Genomic DNA, 16,970 nt, shown 5'->3' with positions numbered 1-16,970 from the left:
GAGCAAACTGGTCTAGTGGAAGGTGTCCCTGCCCGTGGTAGGGTTGAAACTGCATGAGCTTTAAGATCCCTTGCAACCCAAACCATTCTATGGTTCTGTGATGGGCCTGCATCAGCCTGGTAGACAGGAACAGGAACTGCACGGATGGGCTTTGACCCCCAGCCTGCAGGGTGCACCTTTGACACTTCAGAGAGGGTGTGCTCCCACCCTGGTCCTTCATTTCTTCAGTATGCATAGTAACAGTCCTACGTCATCTTATAAAGGTCTGAGGACTAATCCTAGACCAGAGGGAAGGTGTTCACCAATTCCTGCAGTGAGCCCCATGACTAGGTGTCTGGTATAGTTATGGCCCAGATGTTTCCTTCACCCCCACCTTGTCCTAGTGCTTTGAGCCTCCCTTTCCAAGCCCTTCCCAGTCTTACAACAGCAGGACACCTGTGTTTAGTCTGTTTTTTTAAGTTCAGGAGAGACTGGAGTTTATTGAGGTCTCTTGCTCTTGCTTTACAGGACAGCTAGCTATTTAGTCCTCAGGAGAATACCAAAATAGATAAGGGAGGAAACTCTTACCTTCTCCTGTTTCCCTCCGAATGCAGACCTTTCCAAGCAGCATTCCTGAAGGAGGTGTACCCTTCCACTGTCCTTTTGTGGGCTATCTATTAAAAACTGATTAGCACATTCTTGCAACACACAGATCCTTCATTCAGCACTTTCCTGTTGTTATAGTCTTCAAGGGAGAAACTTGCTGCCTCCTGATGCCATGTTGCCCAGCAAAATGTCAGCAGGTGGTTGTTATTTCTATACAGTGAACTTTGGGGGAGTTCTGGAGTGGCTTCCAGCTGGCAGTTTTTATCATCCATTAATCATACTTTTTCTCAGGTCTAGGTCATATGTGTATGAGGTGACTAAACTAACACATTCTTGCACACTGTGTGACATCATGTACTCACAGGTAGCCTGTACAAGTCCTTCCTGGTTTTGATATCTCTTTTTGTCTCTATTCGATGTCAACCAGTCTGAAGTTGAGAAGTGTATTTTTCAGACAAGCACATCTCTGAATTTGCTAGACGCCTAAGGAGAAGTCACAGCCATGACTTTGTCCAACAGTGAAGACGGAATGATGCAACTACGCACACGTGTCTCTATTTATAGTTCAAGTTGAAAAGTCATGTTTTCTTACATAGGAAAAGACACACTGTACACTGGGTGTCATCATCTAATATGGATCAGCTCGTGTCTTTATATAGAATCAGACTGGTTTGGGTTGAAGGGACCTTAAAGCTCATCCAGTTCCAACCCCCTGCATGGGCAGGGACACCTTCCACTAGAGCAGCTTGCTCAAAGCCCCGTCTGGCCTGGCCTTGAATACTGCCAGGGATGGGGCAGCCACAGCTTCTCTGGGCACCCTGTGCCAGTGCCTCAGCACCCTCACAGGGAAGAACTTCTTCCTGATGTGTAATCTGAATCTCTCCTCTGTCAGGTTAAAACTATTCCCCCTTATCCTGTCATGACATGCCCTTGTAAAATGTCCATCTCCAGATCTCTTGTCAAGCTCCTTCATCTATCGGAAGCTGCTATGAGCCTTCTTTTCTCCATGCTGAACAACCCCAACTCTGTCTTCACAAGAAGAAAACCTGTTCCAGTGCCCTGACCATTTCCACGGCCTCCTCTAGACCTGCTCCAACAGGTGACTGTCTGGCGCTGGGGACCTTGAGCTGGATACCGCACTCAGGTGGGTCTCACGAGCACAGCAGAAGGGGACGATCATCTTTCTCCACCTCCAACTGGCCCCGCTGCGCTCCACAAGGCCCACACGGGCCTGCTCCTCCACCTCGGGGCCGGCACGGGGGGCACCCCGACCGGCTGCTGCCCTCTCCCGGAGACCCCGCACGACCCCTCCCGGCACAGGCCGCCGGGCTGCGAGGCCAGGGCCCGGTTCGCCCTCCCGTCATAGAGGAGTCCGTTACTCGCCCCCCACGGCCCGGCAGGGGTCCGCTGGACCGCTCCCACTCCCCCGTTCCGAGGCGCCAGGCGGTGCCGGGGCGGGCCGACTCCTCTCCCCGCCCTCGGCCTCTTTGTGCCGCCCGCCCCAGCACCACGCTGCCCTCCGCCTCGCCGCGGCGCTGCCTGCCAGGCTCCGGCTGAGGGGATCGGCGGGTCAGCCCGCCTCCGTCCCCGCCCCGCCTCGTCTTTCTGCCCCCTTCGCGGGCTTCTCACCGCCCCTTCCTCCGGGCTGTGTGTCAGCCCGTCCTGCTCGCTGCCCCTCGGCTGTCCCCGGAGCTTCCCCACTGCCCGCCCGGGATGGCGTCGCTGACAGCGCCTTGAGCCGGCCAGGACGAGCCCACCGCCGGAGGAGCAGCAGGAGGAGGAGAGATGAACCGCTTCCAGACCGGGGTCGCGCTGCTGCTCTCGCTGCTGTGGGAGGTGAGGTGGGCCGGGGGGGGGCGAGGGGATCTGCTGGCGGAGGGGCAGCTGGCAGCCCGTGCCTAGCCCTGGGGTGCGGGGGGTGGTGCTGTAGTGTTTGTTTTGAGGTGAATATGAGGTGAACGTCCTTGCTGGAACGGGCTTGGCTCCGGGATTGGAGGGGCCAGGCTGGGCAGAAGGCGGCTCTGGTGCCGGGGGAGGCTTCCCTCCCCGGGTGCGGTGGTTACGGCTCTTGGCAGCGACCTGGCTTTGCTCTCTGTTTAATGTTCTATTGCCGGAGCAGAAGATGATCTGTGGTGTGCCCGAAGAGAGTAAGGCGGGACCTGTAGGCAGAGGCACGGGATGGCTCTTAACACCCTAACGTTCCTAACAGGCAGGCTGGCCCTCCGGGGGACCCGGAGCACGCTCCTTTCATCGGGGTTAAATGCGGGGTGCGTCTTGTATTTGAAGTACCCTTTCGTGGGCAAAATGGGCGTTGCGAGGTAGAGGTGCGGCGGCATCAGCTCGGGAGGAGCCGTGGCAGCGTGGTTGAACTTCTCCGAAAGCCTCGGTCGTGCGGCTTTGGTAGTGACAACAAACAAGCACAAACAAACAAAAAAACAGCAAAAAAAAGGGGGGTGGGGGGGTGAAATAGCATCTTACATTAATTGGAGGGGGGGTTGCGCCACGCGGTTCTGTCACGGGGCTGGGAAAGCAGCTCCTTTTCTAGCAGGCAGATCCACAGATGCGTTCTGGTGGAGAGCTGTCCCTCGGTCTTTGGTTTGCCCTTGGGGCTGGGGGTATCGGTGGCCACCCTGGGACAAGGTCCATCATGGGCACGCTGCCAGGGTTGCCATCGAGTCATTGCCAGGACACGTGCAGTGGCAACGTGCTGGGGTGACTTCGGAAGCACCCCTGGGCTTGTCGTCTTAGGTGCAGCCTTATATGTATATAGCCCGTAAGGCAGTCTAGCTGAAGGTGTCGGAAGGGTGGAGAGCTGTGTTGTCTCTGTGATGGACCAGTTTAGACAGAAAATGAATGAATTTCTTAAAAGAACAGCATACCACCAAACACATATGTGGAAACAGGAGCACTGGCTGTGTAATTATTGGTTTTGGTAATGGGTATAATTCATGAAAATTATATTTACTACATGTTTATGCCACCTACATAAATGAACGATTTCTGGTATGTTGCCCACTAAGTCATCCAGCATCATCCCATTAAAACATTCCGATCAGAATCACCATTTAATGTAAATAAATGCAACTCTTTTCAAGTTAATCGGGCTGTGTCTCATTACCCTGGCTGTAAACCTGGCTCAGAGCCTGGCCAGTGATTGCTCCTTGACTCTGCTCTTCAGAAAGCACAAATGGCAAAACGCTGATTAAATGAAACAGGCACCGGCATTTCCCAGAGGGGATTTGTTCATCCTGGAGTGTGAAAGGTTTCACCCCTCCAGGATCTGTTTGATTAGATGTCTCTGCTCTCTTAAGGTGTATTCTGCTGAAAAAGATCCGGCCTGCCTGAAAAAGAGTGGTTTGCATAAATCCCCTTTGGATCTAGCCAGTGTTGCTGTTATTTAAGCTTTTGTACTGGTTTTAATTGTGAGGGTGGGTTGATTCTTCCATTTAATCTGTTTGTTTTGACATCTGGTTTTACGGATTTTCTTCTTTTTTTTTTCATGTTTTGGAAGTGCTTGGGATACCTTTTAAAATGAGATGCTATGTAAATAAGTGTTACAAATTGTTTTAAGTTGTACTCTAAAGGAATCAGGATGCTGGGGAGTTAAATAACTGAATTGAAGATATCTGGTTGTTTAGGTTTTTGGTATTTGAAACTTTTGCTGTCTTCTGCACTAACTTCCGTACTGGCTATTATCTGAAATAGCTTTACAGTTATTTTAAATCTGTTTGCAGCTTCAACATGATCTTAGTTAATATTTAACAGAGCGTGAGCTGAGGAATATATTTTTCATTCAGCGTTCTGCAAGAGGCTTTGGCTGTTATCCAGATAATGGAGGGCATGGGAGGGAAAGCCATTTAATCCCTCAGAGCAATTTACAGTAGTTTACTGATGCTTAATATTCGCCTTGGTTAAATTACCCAAAATACTTGTTGCAGGATGTTCCTGTGTTTTCTGGCATCGCTGTCAAACGAGGGTTTACATGTAAGGAGGTGCTGTCTCTCAGTGCTGGGTGCTAGTCCTTTCTGCAGAAGAGCTTGAGATACACTAATTACAGAAATGCCCAAAGCACTGTGGTGGTAGGAAAGGGATATTAATTCTGAGTTTTCTTGTTTGATGAGGGTTTTCCACCATAACCACAAAGACTTCCTATGCTGGAAGAAAAATCTCCAACCCCAGAACCCAGGAAGTTCTGCTCTGGGAAGAAATTATTGCTAAAAGCCAAGGATGCCATGAGTTTTGCTCACAACTTAGTCACAGTTGAGCAGTTTAACATGAGCTAAAATGAGGAACTTTTACGGTGGATAACTTGACAGGTAATTTTTAGTTCTTGCAGGGAGAAATGAATGCTGTTGGATCTTCATCTGTCTGTTCCAAATTAATTTGGCTTCTTGGAGGTAGCAGGGTATTATTAACTGCAGTTGCCTGAAATGCCCTTTCCACCAGGAACGTGGATGTCTGGTAGACCTGTGCTACTGGGGCATGTGATTTCAGCATTCAGATAGCCAGGGGTCTCACTTGCTAGCGTGGCTCATGGTTTCACTCACAGGACTCAGTTTTGTTTCAGTTTTTTGTGCATAGATGGCTCTCAATTTTATGGAAGGCTTTGAGAAGGTCCTTAAAGTGGTGTCTGTTTGGGGTCTCTATATCAAGATTTTTCTGCTTTTATTTCATCAGACATCTCAGGAGCTTTGGCCGTCTCAGCTTAAAGGTGATTTTAATGCAGTGTCTTTGGGATGGGAGCAAAAGTAAAGCTAAACAAGCAGTCTGCCCCCTTAATGATGAACTGAGTTTATTTTCAGCCTGAATGAGGGCACTGGAGTATCTCTTTGTGGCTTATTTCTCAGACTGAGTGCTTGCTTTTTTCCCAGCAAGCTGTGGAAGTGCTGGGTGGAGGTGATCTGGGTTACAGAGGCTCGGTGGAGGATGGGAAGGCTCTATAGAGTTGCTTGAGTTTGGTAGAGGACCCTGCTTGTGCTGCAGTGGTAATAAAGAAGGTGTTTTATTGTTACGGATAAGTAACTTGCTGGGTAGCCTTAACTTGCAAAACTGTCAAATAGTTTTTAGGTGCCTAAGCTTCCGTTTGGCCCATATAGTGTGTCTAGAAGAACCTAGGAGCTAATGCAACTGCCTGAATATTTAAGTCAAGCTTTTTCGTGCCCTGTATTAAGGTAAGCTGAGGCCTGTGGTAATTGCTGTAGGTGGTGTGAGATGTGGGTGAGAATCTCACCATGAAGGTTTCCACATAGCTACACAAAATTCAGATCATCACTTTTGGAAATACTAGCACTGATATTTCTACACATACAGTTTCTCATTGCTGAGAATTATAGCGTAGATGCTGACAGAAATACTGGAAATTGAATGATTGGGAAAAAATGAGCAGTGTAGTCCTCCTCTTATATCTTTCATCTGAAAAAATAACTACAAAGGAGCCAAGTGTCTATTTTTTTCTTAAAAGAACGGAAGAATGGACATGTCATATGAACAGCAAAGTGTGTTATCCTGAAATAAAATTCAAGCACTCTCGACAGTCTGTCATACAAGATTTGCTTAAATAAAAGCCAAGTTGGCTAGAGCTTCTCAGTTGGGTAACTGTTGTGTGGATGTTTTTAGTATTATTTTTGTGAGTGCACTTCAAAAGGAGAGATTTTAGCAAATAAGAGAAACCTTAAATCTCTGTCCTTCCTTCCTGAAGGAATGTGTAGGAATGTATTTACCCATGAAAGTAGGAATGTTCATGCACACTGAGGTTATTGTCTCTGTGAAGTCCCTCTCTGTAGAAGCTCACGGATACCGTTGCATTGCTGTTTTAACTCCTATGGGTGTTGTGTCAGTGGGTGGTGGGAGGAATAATCCTGTCCAGACTGATGGGTAAAAGTCTATCCCAGAAATTCTGCAAGGGAGGTGTTGGTGTAGATGTGTTAACTAACACTTATCCTACTTGTTGGTTTTAGTTATGTAGAGGCTTAGCAGCTTAAACAATTTGAGGTGTTTTGTTGCTGTTGTCTTACCCTCTTGCAGCCAGTTGGAAAGCAGCTATTGCATTGCTGAGTGAAGGCAGGAAAGAGATTTCTTAGGATTTATAGTTTGGGGATCCAACTGGTGCTGGCAGATCTTCCCTCTCTCTTGACAGCAGTGAGATGGGCTGTGATTTCCAGGCAGGAGGACTGAGCTTGCACACTTTTCTCACTTTCCTCCTTTTGAGGAGGAGATGGATTCATGTTCACTTCAGGGAGGGAACAGTGGCCAAGTGCCATTTGCATCCTGTAAGGGGAGGTGGAAATAGCTCTGTATTGGAGTTTTTGGGGCTTGGGTTTGGTTTTGTTTTTGTTTTTTTTTAATGAAAAAAAGCATTTATAAAACTGCTTATTTTTTTTTACAGCAGTCAGAAATGAGCACCTTCTGTTATCCATTCTCTGTAAAAGGGAAGTGATCTGACTCTCTTTAATTTTGGTGCTTCACACTCAACTAATGCAGGTGTGTGGAAACATGTATTAAACTTGACCATAGCAAGCCTTTAGACTTCAGCTGTTCTTTGAAAATGGATTTAGTTAAATCACTGACAAAAGGCTTAGTGGAAACTCCCTGTAGTTTAATGCAAATTTGTTTTTGTTTACTCCAGTAGTAAGAGGCTTAGGAAGACTGCAGTGAGTGTGCCTACATATAGAGGTTTACTCTGCTCATCTATGTAGGCTGAGTTTACAGGCAGGAATAGATTAACGCTTGTGCTACAAAATTTAGAATGAAGGTGGCTACCAATGTACTTCAAATTTGTTGTGATATAAAGTAAAAACTGTATATTAAATAAAACCCCAACAAAACAGAAAGCTAGCAACTTTTGAATTTTTGAGCCTCATTTTTGAAGATGCCGATTTGCTTTATATCCCCAGCAATGCAGCTGTTTCCACAGGTTTTGTAGTTCTGCTGGAAGCTTTGTTGAAATCCTGTTAGGGTTTATTATGGCAAGTACAAATTCTGTTCTGACTAGCAAGAAATAAAGCCTTTCTAAAATGACAGGCACAGTAGTGCCTTTTGGGCAAGGAATTTTAGGTCTGTCTAAACGCTGAGAACACAGCCTGGAAACTTGAGCATTAAATAGCACTTGCAAGACAAGAGTAAGATAAGGTCTTAAATAGTGGGTATTATCACTTTCCTGACATCAGTAAGGTAATACGTGGGATGAAATACCAGGCATGGGAAAATAATACCAGGCATGGTATTTCAGGGGTCGTGAGAGGGGAGTCTGATTTTATTGAATGCTTTCTTCTTTTTTTTTTCTCTTCTTTTTGAGAACAATGTATCTTGACAGGTTTCTCACATATTAAGTGGAAAAGTTTTCACTGCTGAGTTAAAAATGTCTTTCTTCTCAAGTGTGTCTTCAGCTTTGCGCTAGATAGGTGTTAACTAAACCCATGTTTTAAATAACTCAACTAAAAATCTCTTCCTCTTTCTCAATGACTCAGCTTTCAGTCTGGTATGCTTTTTAGAAGGAAAGGAATTAGCAATCTGTGTGTCATCCAGCCAGAGGTGGCAAAGGTGGTCCCCAACCCCTTGTTCTGGCAACTCTGGCAGGTCTAGCCACCATGTGGCTAAAGAAGGATTGGCTCAACCCACTGATGCTATGGATGACTGAGACACTAAAATTGGATAGGGAAAAAATTGAGATGGAATAGTTTCCCATTGGTAGAGTAGAGGTTTGTGCAGTGGTAGTGTCATGAATCTTGCTTCAAGGGAGGAGGGGGAGTGTATGGCTTGGAGCAGGGCTGCATATTTTGGTAGCATGCTTCTTTCAATACATTAGGTGTCACCTAATGGGAATCATAGAATCACAGAACAGTTAGGGTTGGAAAGGACCTTAAGATCATCTAGTTCCAAGCCCCCTGCCATGGGCAGGGACACCATAGCATCATAACATCATTTAGGTTGGAAAAGATCTTCAAGATCATTGAATCCAGTTGTAAACATAACATTGCCAAGTCCACTGCTAAACCATGTCACTGGACAACTGTGTTTGTACTGAAGCAGGAGGCAGTCAGGCAGACCTTTTCCATGCACTGCTAGAAGGGAAAATAAGCGGAGTTTAGTTTTTGGTTTTCCCTGAAAGACGCCATTAGATAAGACTAACTTTTCCAGACCGTGTCTTATCATATTCCCACATTGCTTGCCAAGTGTCCATCAGAGCAGAAGTGCTGAAGCTGGTGCTAATGACCTCCCCAGACTTTCCTGTCTGTGGGGTTGGAACGGGTCATGGCTAGAGGCTGTACCTCTGGGGAATGTCCACCATCAGCTGCAGTGTGGGAGGGACCATTGTCCTTGAGTCCAGCCGATGAGTAACTGCGACCTAGCAGTTGTCCAGTGCACCCTACACAGTGTCTCGTTTGTGAATTGATCTGGGCCTGGGTTTAAAGTTCAGTGGCGGTAGTGGAAAGTGGCTTGTTTTGAATGGCATTGAAGCAGGGTGTTGGGATTGTGCTCCAACTCCAGCCCTGGCTGCACTCAAGCACTTGTTAAGCAGCTTGTCCTTTCCAGCTGAAGGAGGAATGATGGTATGCCACTTGGCTTGGTCTCCCACCTCTGACATTCATGGCCGTCATGCAACTAAGTAGCTGACAGTAGTTTTGAGGGTGGATCCTTCCTTCTCAGGTCTTGCAGTGATAGAATTAGAGGTGAGGATCGTGGACCCCAGATATGCAACCCGTACATGTACAGATCTGTCTTTCCAATACACTAAGGCAAGTACATTTGATGTATTTTTATGCCTTTCTAGTTACATGCATTCTAGTCTGTTTGAATCTTCCCTCCTAAGAAGAACTGGATAGCCCTGTAATGAAATTAATATGAGAGGAACATAAACATGTGGCAGGGGGCTTATTGATGGCAGACTGAAGACCAAAGGCATCACGGGTTTCAAGAGCCCTATGCTTGATGTAAGAGGTGTATATTACACACGTTCATCTTCTTGAGGCTCAGTGACACTGCCATCAAAGGGAGGCCGATGCTTTTGTAGACCAACAGACCTACTCTGCTAGCTCAGTCTTGCCAGCAGTGTAGTTACAGTGACAGGGTTGTGCTACCATGGCATTAAGAGCTGGTAGTGTGTCTGTGATCTGGAAGGCTTAGTCTTCAAGAAGTTAGGAGCTCCATCAGGAAATGTATATTAGCAAAACAACCTGATAAAACTCCCAATGATGTCTGTAGTACCAAAATCGGGCTTGTTTTAAGTTGCTGCAAACTTGGGTTGTTTTTCTTTTGTTGACACAGTTGTGTCTTTCTGCACGGCTGATGGAGGCAGGTAGACTGATGTGTGTCCTGGCCTGAGTCTGTTTCTCCCTTTTTGGACAGGAGATGCTCCTTCCTAACCAGAGAAGCTTAGTTGTTTATACTGTGCTGGTTTTAGTACGGTCCTGTTAGTGTTGACACAGCACATTAATATTAAAGTGCTTGTATTGCGCAGCAACTTCTATTTAGGCATGGCAGTATGATTCAGACAGTGTAAGGGTCTCTACCTGGGGAATTGCTCATGTGTAATTCATTGTTTTGTTTCTCCCAATTTTATTGAATCTCTCCCCTGAAGTGGATAGAAAACCTGTTAACTTTGTGTCGTGGTTTAAACTCAGTCAGCCATGCAGCTGCTCTCTTGCTCTCCCCCACGCTTCCTCCCCCCAGCTCCTAGATGGATGGGGAGGAGAATCGAAAGAATGTAACTCCCACAGGTTGAGATAAGAGCAGTCCAGTAACTAAGGTATAACACAAATCACTGCTGCTGCCACCAATAATAATAATAATGAGGGAAATAACAAGGGAAGAGAATACAACTGCTCACCCCCCACTAACTGATACCCAGCCTGACTAAGCAGTGATCTAACCCTTCCAGGTAACTGCCCCCAGTTTATATAGTGGGCATGATGTGCTGTGGTATGGAATACCTCTTTGGTTAGTTTGGGTTGGATGTCCTGTCTCTGCTTCCTCCCGGCTTCCCCTCCTCCCTGGCAGAGCATGAGACTCAGAAAGTCCTTGGTCAGAGTAAACATTACTGAGCAACAACTAAAAACATCGGTGTTATCAGCGCTGTTCCCAGGCTGAAAGTCAAAATCACAGCACTGCACTAGCTACTAAGAAGGAGAAAAATGACTGCTACTGCTGAAGCCAAGGCACTTAGTGAATTACTTTCTGCTTTCCCCACAATATCTCTGTAAATGCAGAAAGTCAGTGCCGGCAGGTTTTGCTGTGGCGGGTGACTGTAAGCGTGCTTCAGCTCTTCATGCAGGAACTGGGCAAGGATGAGTCAAGCAAGTGTTTTCTTTCATTTCTGCTCCTCAGGGGGAAAAATGTATTGCTCATCGCTACAGATAATTATCTCAATACTTGTGTGATATCCAGGAATTTACTGCTAGCTCTCTTACAGTGTGAGTTTCCAGCTTAGTGCCCTAATCCCCTGCCACATTTGGAGCTGTGGGCTCAATCTGGGACAGGAAGGATAATGGGTATAAAAGTTCACCTTCTTTGTTCAAATGCTGTTAAAACTGACAGGATTTCAGTCTAAAACAGAGGAGGAAATCTTCATGTCTAAATATGCTGCTTTCAAATGGTCAGCCAGTTGTTTAGCCTAAAAAAAATGATGGGAGACAGGGGGAAGAAGTGGTGTGTCAGAAGTTTTAAATCTACTTTTACATGGTATGATTTTCTTTTTAAGGCTGGCATGAGCTGCTTCTATCCTGAGTGCTGTCTTATCTATCCTGAACAAATATCCCTAACGAGAATCGTGATTTTTCAATGGTTTGAGCAGTGCTGAGGATGCCTGCTGGTCCAGAGCTATCAGCAGAGCTGTCATAACAGGAGCTGTCATGTGCAGTGGGGTTTTGCATTTGGGACCCTGATTCTGCTCTGATCTCCTTTTCCACTAAGGTAACACCCATCTCCTGGCTGTCATACAGAAGTAATAATAGAGTATGGGGTTAGGTTAAACCTCTTCAGAACTGGGTCATCCATAGTTTGAGACAGTGTAAGATAATATTAAGCTGCTTTATTATTTTCTTTCTGTACCTAAAATGATAGCAGTGTCTGTTCCTAAACCTGTGCACGTGTGTACCTGCATAAAGTGTATTGTGCCACGCTAAGGCTGGGGTTTTGCCTGCATATTGCTTGTAATTACTTGTATTTTGAGGGAAACTAGGGAGCACAGGAAGCAGTAAGTGCCAAGTGATGGCCAAATACTACTAGTTGTATAACCTTGAGAAAAAGCTAAGCATATTCCTTTGGATTTGAGCGTCAATTGGAAGAGGTGAATTGAGATCAAAATTGTTAGTTTGTTCTGTCTTGTGTTCCTTTGGTATTTACAGAACCAGGTACTTGGTTTCTAGTGGTGTTAATGCCTTGTTGAGGGGTTTCACAGTTTGGGGTTTTCCCATAACGCCAGCAGTGTGCAGCTAGCTGAGCTTCATGCCAAAGGTGCAGTGTGGTAATGGAGAAGTGTCCCAGGATCTGCAGGTGATCTGGGGATCTTGGAGCTTGTATTTTCTGAAATCCAGGACTTAAACTGTGCTTCTCGCTTACTGTGGATAATACTTTTGCTGCTGACTTCTTAAAGCCCATGGTGAACAGTAGCAAAATGGGTCTTGCTACACCCTGTATGTGGCAATCCTCTGTGTAGATACCTGCAAGTGCTCCAACAGACATTGGACAAGATCCTGAAAACGCTGCAGGAGATGTGTTAGAGCATCCCCCAAACTGTCTGGTGGGTGAAACTTCCCAGGATGGCTAGGCTGACCCATACTTTCAGCTCCTCCTGTATATGCCCGTCACAAGGTGCCCTGTGGGAACCTGTTCTGGTTGCAGCTTCACCTGGCTTTCCCTGTGCATGGAAACTGTGGGCATGGCTGTGGCACAAAGCCAGGAGCATTTGGATCAAGTTTGTTTTAATTCTCTAGTAATCTTGACCTCCTATTTTTATTAAAGCCTAATCCTGGGCCCCTTCCAAAGGCCATTAAAAGTCAATGGAGACATCTCACTTGCGAGTGCTGGGTCAAGGCTGTCTGGAGGGTGCTGGGCATCTTTGGCATCTCAACCAGCTTGAGGTGCAAGTGATCTCTGCTCTGTGTATATTCTGAAGCAGCATGGACAAGGATGCTCCTGTCTTCCCTGGGCTGAAGGCACATGTTTGTACATTGCAGCTTCTGAAAAGCTCAGTTGCCTTGAGTTGGCTATTGCTCTTGTAACTCGTCTTTGCACCTCCAGTAGCCAGCACGTCCGCCCATGGTGCTGCTGGTACAGTTCTCCTTGGGGAAGGAGCTGCTTCAGCTATCCGCAGTTGCCCTGCATGTTGCATAAGGAGAAGAGCATCATAGTGATTATATAAAAGAGATTATGCAATTGGGTAATTTGGTAATCGCCTCTCCGGTGAGTGCTAAGAATAGCTTGTGAAGATGCGTTTATTTCTGTGATAGCCATCCACAGTGATTAAGTGCTAGAAGCTGCGGGTGCCGGGCTGTTGCGTGGGGTGAAATACTTCGTGCCTGCTGTATGAGTGTTGACACTGAGACTCCCCAGCTCTGTTGCCTGTGTGCCGCCCTGGCAAGGCACATTGGCTCCTGTTCCCCTTGCCCTATAGTGTGCTGTGACCTGCCATGCAGGTACAGTAAAGGTATAAAACTGCTCTGACTGTAACTTGTCTTGGCTCTTGATGAACCTGTACTAGCTGTTGGTGGCATCCTTATGGTGGTGTGCGATGTGTAGGCAGAGCAGATGATGGAGGAGGGAACATGTGTTTGCTTCTCGGTGAATTTCGTCTGGTTTTGCTTTCTCTTGCTTCCCAGAATATCTTATTCATGCTGAAGTTGCCAGTACCCCCCATGAGGTGTCTGCTGGGTGCTGGATGATTTCCAGGATCCTGGTGAGGAGCAGGGATCCTCTTGGGCTGCTGTGAGATGACTGAGAAGACCACATGTGCTTCAGCCCAGCTCCTATTTGTGTCTCTGCTTGTGGGCTTATCCCTCACTTGCAGAGGGGAAGGTGACTCACAAAATACCAGATGCAGCCAAAGCCAGCAAGAGCTCCTGTAGTGCTAATTGAAAGCTACAGAGAGAAACGGGGAGGAGATAGGTGCTGTTCCTTGTAGTCTCTTAGCCCTAAGAAGGTTGTGCGGGGATGAGCTAAGGATAGCTCGGGAGAGGGCGGGAAGGGAGAGGAAGCGAGCAAAGGAGCTTTCTGAGCACGGGTGATTCATCTGGGAACATCAATCCTGGCTCTGAAAATGTTCCTGGAGCTCTCAGCTCGGCTGCTGGCGTCTGGGCAGCTGCTCTGGGCTTTCGTTTTTCCTTTTTCTTTTTATTCCCTGGCTTCCCCTATTCTTGCTTTTGTGGGTTTTTAACTTTCCCTCCCATACACTGTCCGGCAGGTATAGTTGCCACCTTCTCTCGTTGCTCCAGCCACATCATATTCTCTACTTTGAATTGCTTTATTAGCTCTTCAGCTCTTGCTGCCTGAAGCTCAAGCTGTTTAACTGTATCTTCAAGCTGCCACATAATCCTCTTTGTACCTGCAGCTCTGACCTGGTTTCTTCCTTTCCCTGGCCTTGCTCTGAACCATCTCCACCCTTCTTGGCTTAGGATGACTTTTGTCTCTTGTACATTATTGACTTCATTATTTGCAATAGTTTCTGATTCTTTGGCTGCTGGGTGCCCATTCTTTTCTAAGAATGGTTGCAGTTCTCTTTTAAAGAGACTTTTAACTTTTTCTGTACTTTCAACTTCTCTTACTCTTCTAGGCTTTCTTCAGTCCCATCATGATTCAGCCCTGGCACATCCATTTCTCCCATGGACTTTGCCTCTCCCATCACTTCTTTACTTTTTCCTATTTGCAGAGGTAAAGGCTGTGCCATCTGCACTTACAAGTGCCCTGTAAATCTGTTTCTCATGTGTTGAAATTAGGTGTTGGATACAGATTAATGAAATGTAATTAAAAATCCAATTTATTGGAAAGGAATACAGATTTCCATCTTTTCCCTTTTGCTTGAGTATCTGTTCCATTGCATGCTTTTTCCCCTTTTTGTATGTTAGGCTAGAGATTTGAGGGGTTGGCTTCCTGCTGCTTCCTAGAATTCCCTTTGCAGCATGGGTGACCCCTCGTTGCAATGAGCTGCCCTGTGTACAGACCCTTTCACCTCCATATTTATGCCTTCTCTTCTTACTAGGGTAGGAACCCTGGAATATGCTGCTGTTGCTGTCAGGGCAAAGGAGTGTTAGGGGAATGTTTTTAATGAACATATGGTTGTTGCCTAATGTAGATGGGAAGTAGGCAGAGGGGGATGCATGTGCGGCTCTGAACTCTAGAGAAGAACATGGGCAGCCACAGGCCATGAGTAATATGAAATTAGTATGATACCATGTGAATTCTCAGGTGCTTAATGGACTTTTTCAGTCTCAAACTACCCATTTGGAAGTTATGAGTTGAGAGTTTTGGTGCAAGAGCATGTAAGGATGCATGAGAGCTGTTGTGGGAGCTGCTGTAATGTGAAAACTGTTTAATTTGCAACTGTGCAGATACATTGAGAATAATCCTAACAGGACTGATAGGCAAGTGTGAAGTAGTGAAAAGAGGAGGAAGGCCAAATGCATGTGCTATAATAACTTGTTAAAGCCAGTGAAACTGAGATGGTATCTTGTTTACATCAATATTAATGAGACGTATGTCTGCAAACTCCTGCCTAGGATCAAAGGGAAATATTATTCCTCAGTTTCAGATAGATAAGAGGGCTCAAGGTATATAAATACAGTTTAAACAGGTGTGATGGCGATATTCACATCTGGAGCAGAAACACTGTACAAAATTTTGCTTTACTTTTGTCTACGTTGCCAGTGGCACATACAGCACGTATAATCTGATTAATTTCAGTGGGAGTTTATATTCTATGTTCTGGTACCCCCAGATGCAGCCTTGCCCCCAGAAACCCTGGGGCTCAGCTGGAATGTACCCATTATCTCACTGCTGGGGAGGAGGATGGTGGGTTACATACTTTGGGAGTTTTAACTTGGATCCTAATTGAACTGCTCCCTTCCAGAAAAGTAGCTTGTAAAGATATAAAATTTCTTATGATGGTTCAAGTTCAGTTAAATATATTCTGTTAAATAGATTCCCAAAAGCAAGTCTGATGGAGGGGGAAAAAAATGAGTGGCGTCTGCAAATATCCCACTGTCTGGAAGAGTCTGACGGAGCCAAATTAGTAACTTTAAAGAAGTTTCCTTTTGAAATGTTCCTGCAGCAAGCTTTTAAAAAAGCTTTAGAGAGGCTTGGAAACAGGAACCCGTTGTAAAAAGTCTTTCCTTCAAGCAAAATCATTTAAACATGATGAGAAGGAAGGTAATGAAGGGACAATTAGTACTGGGTTCCCTGACTCTGCCTAGAGAAGGCTCAGCGGCATTATTCACAGAGGGAGGGATGGCACTGGTAATTTCATTGTCAACATTTTTAAGTGTTACTCGAACACTGCTAATGACTCCCTGGACGTCTCAAAGGTGACTGCCTCACTTGTAAGGATTGTAAGCATGTGGGTCTGGAGGAAGGACTGAGACCTGACAGTGAAGCCATTCCAAGGTGTTTGATCTCACTGTCTACACGGATCTGCCAGTTTTGTCTGGACTTGGCCTTCCTCAGCCTGGTAGGTGTTTCTGCAGCCAGCCGATGCCAAGTGCTTAGGAGCTGTATGTGTGTCAGCTTGGCACAGAACTGCCTGCGGGGCTGGCATCCTGCTGCTGTGTCTGTCTGCAAGGTCTACATGGACCTGCAGGGCCAGAGAGTGCTCATGTCCAGGAGCCTGTTCTACAACATGCACTGAACGTGGCAATATCGTGTACCTGACTTTAATACCTGGCTCTTCCACTGCAGAAAAGTGGAAGAGCCAGGTATTAAACACCCACCTCCCCCAGTTCCTTTCTTTAGTGCTATACATTGTTCTGGAGGAGCAACACCTTGATGACTCCCTAGACTTTGATATATGCTGTATTCATGGTAACAGCTTCTCCAAATATCCGTCTTCCAAATTACATTAAACCTATTTATACGTTTGTGGTATTTCTTCATGCTTTATTCAAACACAAGTAATCAAATAAAGAACAAATCAGGCTGTCATGCTTCAGAAGTCTCTGACAGTTAGTACTTAGATTTTTATGGGGAAACAGAATTTTACAATTCATTGTAATGACGAAAATGGTGCTTTTCTGGCACCTCTCTCAGAAAGATTTCATAGTAGGTAAGAAAAATACGCTGTAGTATGTTCCAGTCACATCTAGGCCAGATGCATAGCCATTGTACAGGTGGGTAAGTGGGCAGAAAGTAATGAGTGAGTCATGTCCAGTGTTTGTGATAGAATTACAAGCTTAATATTTATG

General features: G+C 45.9%; 1 protein-coding gene across 1 annotated transcript in view; it reads left to right on the top strand.

Moving 5' to 3' along the window:
• The first annotated feature begins 2,158 nt into the window (after positions 1–2,158).
• The window catches only part of VOPP1 (VOPP1 WW domain binding protein), a 62,295-nt gene continuing 47,483 nt past the window's right edge, over positions 2,159–16,970 (top strand). Inside the window, exon 1 of the mRNA XM_061464646.1 lies at positions 2,159–2,421. Coding sequence (XP_061320630.1) covers positions 2,371–2,421 — 51 coding nt within the window. The 5' untranslated portion in view covers positions 2,159–2,370. The remainder of the gene's footprint in view (positions 2,422–16,970) is intronic.

The sequence above is a fragment of the Pezoporus flaviventris genome, unplaced genomic scaffold (assembly GCF_033815535.1).
Source record: "Pezoporus flaviventris isolate CSIRO_AGI_PZ_B2104156 unplaced genomic scaffold, CSIRO_AGI_Pfla_v1 ptg000037l, whole genome shotgun sequence".
In the NCBI taxonomy this organism is placed as follows: Eukaryota; Metazoa; Chordata; class Aves; order Psittaciformes; family Psittacidae; genus Pezoporus; species Pezoporus flaviventris.
The sequence above is the reverse complement of the archived record's forward strand: the minus strand, read 5'-3'. Positions and strand labels throughout refer to the sequence as shown.